A 9,713-nucleotide genomic window follows, 5' to 3' on the forward strand; every position below is an offset into this window, starting at 1 on the left:
TATAAAGGAAATTGCTTTATGCTAATTTTACTGACGACATTTTCTTGTATTTCGTACCGATTCGTATTCATAGCACGTGCGAAATTGTACCTTGCGAAATAGATTGGAGAAAATTACTTGATGGAAATGTAAGCAAATAATGGAACGACTATTTACGCGTTTGACTCAATATGTCAATGACCAAGTAGTTCTCATGTGCCGATTGTTAGTATTAACCGTGAGCTTCCAAGACCAAAATATGAGTATAAATCATATTGTAATCTCTGTGAAGGATAAAGAGAGATTTGGTTCTCAGAAATCCACGACAAATCTTGCTTATTAAAAAAACTACGTAACAGTTAACAGTTACTGATTGAATTATAATGTACGTAACATGAATGTACGTGCAAATCACGGGACAATGGAATAATATGATGGCATGGTGCTGATCTGATAATTGAACCGAAAAGTGGCGATAGAAACTTCGCAATTAAATGACACAACCTCATCGAGCTTGACCTAGTTTGAATCGTGACGATCGTTTATATTTTTTTTTATATCATAAGGTGGCAAACGAGCGAGCGGCCACCTGAAACCGCCGAAATAGCGAAGTGACCGTTGCCCATAGACATATGCAATTGCATATGCGTTGCCTAACTTTAATCGACGGAGGAGAGGATGCACAGAATATTTTTCCTTTCCATGCATCCTCTCATCCGGAAAGTCCACTTCCACTTCCCATCCTTTCCTTATAAGAAAAAGGGTGGGAAGGGAAATTGGACTAAATAAGGCCTTCGGGACGCACACTCATCAGACGAAACGCGGAATTGCTTCCACTTGACGCGTGTCTTCTGTGTGGTCGTGATATTTCACCGGGCGAGCCGGGCCAATTCGTGCGAAGGTGTTAAAGCGGGCTCTATCACTGTTAAAGATCGTATTTTAAATTACTATGTTCTACATCCTTATCAAATTTCTGGAGACATCTTGTAACAAACATCCATCCCTTCGTATTTATAATATTAGTAACAAGTAAGATATTTAATCGTATCCAAACAATATTTTTGGTAAAAGAAAAATATTTTACCAGTAGTATAGTATCAATGGCCGGACAAGGACATCATAAATTACACTAAAGTAATTTTGTGCACGAATTCTGGATATATTTCCCTTCACTTGTGAAAATGTTGAGGACGCAATATTCTGGAGACTTATGCTACGAGAGCTAAGCTCTAAAACAAAGTCATATATCACACGTGCGTGCTTCGATAACCGTTCGACCCTATATCGAAACTCTCGATCTTTTAATCCATAGACAATAAATTCTATTTTTAAAAGCATAAAGCTTGTATAGTTTTTTTCGTCATAATTTACCTAGACTTTTCTCTATGTATTCCGTAAAGTATTTACTCTTTCATACATCTCTAATAGCCGACATATCTGAATTCACTCTTATCTTATGCATAACCTCTTTTTAGCCGACTTCAAAAAGGAAGAGGTCTAGGTCTAACTTAAACGTAAATAGGTCTAAGACATCAGACCGACACCGACTCAGAAATAACAATAATTGTAAAGTATAGACATATATTAACACGTTGACGGACAGTAGGAACAAGCGAAGTTCGAAAATTGACACTATTTGTTTTTGTGATTTTTAGAATGTTAGAAGTATAGTTTTACTCTTTCTGCTTAAATAAACTTAATTTTGATTAATTTAGTACCTTTAATTAGGTTGCGGCTATAACCGTCATGGCGCCAGCGGACTCTATACACTAAGTGATAGGACGATATATAACAGGTGAAATATGAACTTCAACCTAAAAAGATATTTTCAAAACACGACACTATGCTTCTACGTATACGCCAGTAAGTGCACATTTGTGCTGCTATAGCCGTAGTGTCTAAAAACGACCGTTTCGTTTTGGACGGCTATAGCAGTCATGCCACATTGTGAACTTCGCTTTGACGGCTATAGCCGCAATTGTCCGTCAACGTGTTAAGACGGATAAGAAATTTCTTGCTTTCGGGCGTGTTTGTTCATGGCATTATTTTATTACTTTTTAGTGCATTTTGTTTAAGAATGTTTTTTTTTTGTTTCAGTATGTTTTATAAAAACTATTTATACTTTCTTTGGTCTTCCCCTGTCGATGGAGCCATCCACATTCAATTAATACTTTCTTGTCTATGTCTTATTGATTACAATTAGTAAAGTTGATATTTCTGTATCCAATATAATAATTACATTTCGCAAACATTGCAAATATTATTAGCAATTCAATATTTTAAACTTTTCTTTTTCTGCTATCTGTCCAAAAGTTCACATTTGTTCCGGGTAAACTTTGAAGCGACTGGACCGATTTTGATGGGACTTTATTGGAAGGTAGCCGATATGTGTCGGTAGTAACTAAGACTAATCTTATATATAAAATTCTCGTGTCACAATTTTCATTCCCATACACCTCCGAAACGGCTTGACCGATTCTCATGAAATTTCGTGAGCATATTGAGTAGGTCTGAGAATCGGCCAACATCTATTTTTAAGCCAGCGCGGACGGAATCGCGGGCGACAGCTAGTTATTTATAAAATTTCACGCTGAAAAAGTCGCGAGAAACACCCAGTATGGTAGTATATGTACGTTGCTTTCCCCAAATGCTTTGTAGTCATTAAAACGGATTTTCTAGTTTTCGTCCTTAAATTGATTGAAAAAGTGGTGTATTTTATATTTTTTAAAATTGTTACAAGTTAGCATGTTGAGGTTATGCGTGTTTTAATAACAAAGGCCTTGGAATTTAGTGTAAATTCTTAGATTTATATCTTTAAAATAAACGCATACGACCTCTTTAATTATCGTAATTATAAAAGGTCAAATTAAACTCTTTAAACTCGCAAAATAATAATATTTGTATAAATATAGAAAATTGGAGTTTAAACAACAATTTTGTATAAAAACAACAAGAATCAAAGATTTTACTTAATTATACACAAATATTATAATTTACTATTTATTAACTCCTGGACAAATTTAAAAGCAATACCATATCAATACTAATATTATAAAGCGAAAGAGTTTGTTTGTTTAAACGCGCTAATCTTAGGAACTACTGGTCCGACTTGAAAAAATCTTTTTTTTTGTTGGATAGTCCATTTATAGAGGAAGGTATTAGGTTATATAACATTACGATGAGACCAATAGTTTTTTTTTAATTCCGCGCGGACGGAGCTAGCTAGTCAAATATAAAATAGAGCAAAAAACTTTCATAATTAAATAAAAAATAGGTATCACGTTAAAGGGAAAATTAAGCTTTTAACAGTGTTAAAATTATGAACGATGACTCTCAATTCCTTTTATCGCCGTCCCACAGTAAAGCTCATAAAAGGGCTTTAATATAAACGGCTTTTTGGTGAGCAGTAAAAACGCCCTTCCGTTAACACTAAAAGAAATGAGGCCATACAAGTCCTTAATTTTCTATTAAGCCTGAGCAATATGCAACTGGTGGTCGGTTTAATACAATATAAAAGTCATTTGACTCCAGTTTACAAGACGTCTTTATTGTAACTAAAATAAAGGTCAGTTTCCACTATTGAAATATGCAGGAAAAAAATATATTATGTCTGTTACAACTAGAAAAAGACGGAAGATTATGAGGTCGTTTTTACAGGTTTCTGGTGCCGGCAAAAATTACAAATTTGTAGAATAATGGTAAGTCTAGAGGTAACGGGCTTTTACTATATGTTTACGTAAATTAAATGTCATAAAATAAATTATAAAATCATTGTATGAACTATGTCTATTAAAATACTAGTTGTAGGACGCGACTCCGTTTGCGCCGAAGAGAAAAAACTTAATAGCTTATACGTTCTTCCAGACTAAATTCTACATTTGTGCCAAATTTCATAAAGATCTATTGAGACATCCATCCAAACTTTTACATTTATAATATTAGTAAAATTACGACTAATTGAGTGTAGAAGCAGTTTATTTCAAAATAATATGAATTGTACACAAAGCTTTTGCTCAAATTGCTCTTTGAATTTGTCTGGGAATCTTAATTGGAGTAATGTAACCAGAGTCGGTTCGCCTCAGCAGCCGTGAGTCTTAATAGAGCGACTATACAGAGAGCAGAGGGAAGACGGGGTGACGATAGGGTTGTCAACATTCTATAATCTTAGACATGAACACTCGATAAAAAACCCTTGACTACTCAGAAGACAACGAATAAAAATGTGAATGTAAAATTCTAATCCTAACCTATGTTATTTTTTAAACGTGGGAATATTAAGTGGATTTGATTTGAAAAGGACGTATGGAACAGGTAAATATATACTTTATGTCACCTATTCCTTTAAAGGTATGCATTGGAGCTACGTTTCAAATTATTCCATATGTCTACAAGCGGTCACTTCGCTGTTTTAGTGGAACGACTTGTCAGTATCATCTTTTACTAAGACGGTGGCAGCCCTAGATGAGGGGATTGCTTGCGAGACGTTGATCCCTGTTTAATTATGCTCTGTACTCAAATTGAGCGAGCACTGAGACTCAAAATGTAAGTATTAAATTCCTTACATTACTTTTTTTCGTAAGATGTTCAGCAGTTATTTACAAATACAGCCTATTATTTTATTACTTTATGTTTAGTTAAAAAGGTTAATTACTATTCTTTTTTCTTGCGGTCATCTGGATTCGCCAAACTGGCGATGGCTGACTATAGTTATCCGCAATGACTTCCATTGACGGAGAAGACGGACGCATAGAATGAACAAAAAAATAAGGATATTTCCCCTCCATATGCGTTCCATACCCTTCCCATCTTTTCTTTATTAGAAAAAGGGTTGGAAGGGAAAGTAGACTGAAATTGGGCCTCTGACAACACACTCCTCAGATAAGACGCGGAATTACTTTAACGCCTTAAATTAATATTCGAAGTATCATTTAAATAAATCTGATTAGTTCTACAGATTACCGCCATTTTGAATTATAACAGATTATAAAATTGCCCTGTAAACACACTTTTTAATTTATTCATAGCTTTTCAGCATAATAAGTTTGGAAAGGCACTTACGTTAACCTTACTTAGCTCCGAAGTGTAGATTCAAGTTAATCATAAAAACCTTTCCCTTCAAAATATATTGAAAAGGAATTCTGGGTAAGAATTTTTAAAAGCTTTCATTCAAGTCATAGTAAATATTTATTTATTTATATTTATTAAGCGAGAAGTAATTCATCACATCACTTACCCATTGCAGTGACTTAGGGAGTTAGGCAGGGAATAAATATTATTTTTTAAATATCTGGACAACTGATCCCACTTTAAAATGGTTATAAATGAAAAACCATAAATCTAAAACAGCTTCTAAACCCGATATATTAGCTTTTGAAGCTGTTCGTATGAGATATTGGTTAACTGGAAATTATTTTTCATATATAGAAGAAGGGGAGCAAACATCGACGTCGATAGACATGCGTAACACCCCTCTGAATTTGTCGGACTTTTAAATAGAAATACGCTCGCTTCTTCAAGGATCCTATGTCGTACTGATTATTATAAAATACTGCCTAGCACTAAACTGTTCCATAACACAGCTGCGTCAGGATATTCCTCGAGAATCGCACTAATCGAATTAATTTAAATAAACTACAGTTTGACTTCAGTGTGTCCTTCAAAAGCAATTTACGTCGAGTAATGTCGCGGAATGAACGGTCATTAAGTACCTATTTGTTGGAAGAGGGCGGACTAGCCTTAAGTAACCAGTGTCTTGTTACCAAGCTATTACACACAATAGGAAACAAATTGGAGTAATATCAAAGCAAAGATAAGGAATTACAACCAAAGCAATGATAAATAAACATGTAATACGGGAATATTAAAGTTTGTTTGTTAATATAATAATGTTTGTGTAAGCCTCTTTATAACGTCACTCTTGCGAAGTTTAAGTCTTAATTAAAAGTTTGAAAGGCTGAGCCTCTTGCAAAAAAGTCTTTTGTATCGGTAACCGAGACGTTTCTTAAAGGAAAATACATCATTTTAAGACTAGAATAAAAGTTTGTTCGTATTTTACAAGTATAGTGACAATCAAAACAAGGAATAACTTGTTAAATTGTTTTAGGTTCATATTTGACACAATAACATCTACTTTTAAGTTAAAGTATAAAAGTATTTTGACTATTTTGATTATATTTTACGCAAAATATTAATAACTTCGTAACATAATTTCGTGCAAGTTCCTTTTGTTTTAAACACACGATATTTTGTTTTAATTTAAAATAATCATGCACGTTTACTTAAATAGGTTGATATTCTTAACATACATCCAGGCCAGGGACAAACATAAATCATAAAACAATGCCAAAACCTTAATGAGCATGAACTCAAGAATTTTAAATTTCGGCAAGGCGCCTGCAGAAAAAATAACAAAAATGTCTCATGCTACTTTTGCTAATAACACCAAAACGTACATTAGTTACATACAGTTTTTAAAAATCTATTTTCTTATTATTATTGTTAAAAGTTTTAACACAATAAATAATCAGAAAAATGACTTTTATTTATTTATGCCTTTTTACATTTAGTACAACAGGTTATGTTGTGAAAACATTTTTCACAAAGTTAGTAACAGTCACAGAATGCCGGTTTTCATAAAATATCGTTTATACTTTTTATAAAATACTTATGTAACACTAATCCTTCTCAAGTTAATGTTAGACAACTTTTAAAGCGCTGCAATAAAACCCCACCTTAAAGTAACATTTTGCTCGGCTTAAGCGTTAAACTTTTTGGGAACGTTGCGCGTAAATTTTCCCCTTCCACGGGGACATAGAAATTACGAGGCAAGTAGAATAAAATTCTTTTGCCTTTATCCGTGTTAGAGAGAAAAATAAATTTTGCTAGTAGAGTGGGTCACGAAAACGATTTGTTTTTTTTGTTAGCCTCAGGGATATCGTTATATCGAGGGCTTTTACACTTCAACGGATTAAAAGGTCAAAGTAATATGTCACGTTATTTTTATATAAATAACGTTCAATATAATAATATAATTTATTTTCCGGCTTAAAATTATAAACAGATGAATATTGCTTCTAGATTTTATACCTATTTCATGAAAATTTTCAGCTATTATACGTGCTGTTCAATTCTTCTTCGAATCGCACGTATAAAAATATCGTGTTGTCCCTTTCATTTTCTTCAAAAAAAACAGAGATAACAATATTTCAGCAGTGAAATATGACGATTATTGTTTTATGAAAAATATTTATAGCGCATTACTAATCTTTCATAAAAGATTAAACTCCGTCTACACAATTTTTTTATGATAACTATATTATTTATAAACTAACCAATTAAACAAGCCACTCCAATTTTAAAAACCCTTTGCATATTTAGTTATCTAACATTTTGGAAATCAAACTCAAACTTTAAGCTGTGTTTAAGTTGCGATAATTGCCAAACTTTAGGGACCTCTGGAGTTGTTAACACGTGTAGAATATAACAGGGATGGATCACAAGGGAGATTTAATCTGTTACGAGATAAACTTACATACGTCCTAGGGTAAGCAGGGATTATGAATTTACATTATAGCCGGCTTAAAGCCTATCATATTTTAATTTTATACAAAATACGTAACGTCTTTATTGTTTATTAAGTCTATTGGTTATATCTTATTATCTTAGTTATACATGCGAATGTTTATATGGATGGATGTTTGTTTCAAGATATCTCCAAAACGAAAGATATAGAACATAGTCTGGATGACCACATAGGTTACTAATTATATTATTTACATAGATATTTATATGATGTTATGATCTGTACAATTAATAAAAATAAAAAAATATATTTTTTGAACACGATGTATTTTCGTCGTATTTAACTTTTACTTATACAATTGTGGTGTACCCTGATATTGCAAGCTTTTATTTAACACATCCTGGAAAGACGCCAAGTGACAATATATTTGTATATCTTTCAGAATAGGTACGTAACTTAAAAGGATAAATGTAACTATTGTTTATATAAACTGTTAATGTTCATTACGTAAATGTAATTAAAAATATATAAATAGTTATATTTATAAAATTACTAGCTGTAACCCGTGACTCCGTCCGCACTGAATTAAAAGAAAACTTAATAAGTAGCCTGTTCAGTACAGAACAAGAAAATAAAAAACTGTTGGAAATATCTTAGATTCGCGTTTAATTGGAAGAAGTACATTAGTGCGACATGTGTGCGCTTGAGTGCGAGAATTGCGAGAATGAATTGAATGAAAGAGTGAGTGCTTGAAGTTGAGTGACGTCGCCCCCGCGCCGCTCGGCCAGGTGTCAAGTTTGGCGCGGACATCCTCCGGGGCCTTGAAGGCGACAGCCTTCAAGACAGGTCTTCTTCCGAGGAAGGTAGAAAGCATAGTCTGTTGAGTGCCCTTCGAACGGTCCCTTGAGAAGTGACGACGTCAGCGACACGAGGGACATCATCAGGACCAGGATACAACCTGTTGACTCGACCGAGGCGCCAACATAATGGAGGTGCATTGTCCTCCTTTACAAGGACAAGATCGTCGATCTTCAAGTGCCTTGATTCAGCGCGCCACTTCGAACGTTGCTGTAGTTCCGCAATGTATTCGTTAGTCCAACGTTTCCAGAAGTGTTGCCTTATCTGCTCTAAGTGCTGAAATCTGCTGAGTCGATTGGCGTTGCAGTCCAGGAAGCTTGGTGACGGTAGCGACGTAAGCGGCCTGCCAATCAAAAAGTGTGCCGGGGTGAGAGGTTGGAAATCATTAGGCGGGGGACTGAGGGGACACAAGGGTCGGCTGTTTAGGATAGCCTCGATTTGAGCAAACAAAGAAGTCAGCTCCTCAAAGGTTAAATGACTATTTCCTAAGACCCTACGAATGTGAAATTTAGCGGATTTTACTCCAGCCTCGGCTAAACCGTTGAAGTGAGGAGCGTATGCAGGTGAGAATTTAAAATCGATACCTCGAAGAGCTGCATAATCATAAATAGTGTCAATATTTGACTGTAAAAAAGATGAAATTTCTTTAGACGCGGCAACGAAATTCCTACCGTTATCACAGTAAATTAGTTTAGGTAAACCTCTGCGAGCTATAAATCGTTTTAGTGTTAAAATAAAAGCATCCTTACTTAATTCGCTGACGGCTTCCAAGTGAACGCATTTGTAACGAAAGCATATAAAAATACACAAATAACATTTAGTTATTTTACATCCGCGGCCCTTTCGATCACTGATCAAGAACGGTCCAGCGAAATCAGTACCAACGGTATTAAATGGAAAATCTGGCTCAACTCTTTCGTTAGGCATATCGCCCATTATGTTACTCATCGTCGTACCTTTGAAACGACGACAAACTAGACAGTTACGAGTTACCTTTCTTGCCAAGTTGCGGCCACCAAGAGGCCAATAGCGGTCTCTAATTGAAGCTAGAACGTGTTGGGGTCCAGCGTGTAATAGACGCTCGTGTTCATTTTGAAATAAAAGTTTTGTCAATAAATGGTCAGACTTTAGAATAATAGGGTGACGTTTGTCGTAAGAATAGGCGGAAGAATCGATTCTTCCACCTGCTCGAAGCAGCCCATCCGAGTCAAGAAAAGGGTTTAATAATAATAATAATAATAATAATTTATTTATCTCAGATAACATGGATCCATATTCTTATTCTAGGGTTAGTAATAGCTTAAAAAACTAATGTTAGTATAAACAATTTAAATTAAAAAGAAGAAGAAGAAGT

General features: G+C 34.5%; 1 protein-coding gene across 1 annotated transcript in view; it reads right to left on the bottom strand.

Annotated features, from left to right (window-relative positions):
• Positions 1 to 8,193: 8,193 nt before the first annotated feature.
• LOC106117781 (uncharacterized) overlaps positions 8,194 to 9,713 on the bottom strand; it is a 6,827-nt gene continuing 5,307 nt past the window's right edge. Inside the window, exon 4 of the mRNA XM_013312251.1 lies at positions 8,194 to 8,702. Coding sequence (XP_013167705.1) covers positions 8,339 to 8,702 — 364 coding nt within the window. The 3' untranslated portion in view covers positions 8,194 to 8,338. The remainder of the gene's footprint in view (positions 8,703 to 9,713) is intronic.

The sequence above is a fragment of the Papilio xuthus genome, unplaced genomic scaffold, assembly GCF_000836235.2.
Source record: "Papilio xuthus unplaced genomic scaffold, Pxut_1.1 DF829758.1, whole genome shotgun sequence".
Classification (NCBI taxonomy): domain Eukaryota; kingdom Metazoa; phylum Arthropoda; class Insecta; order Lepidoptera; family Papilionidae; genus Papilio; species Papilio xuthus.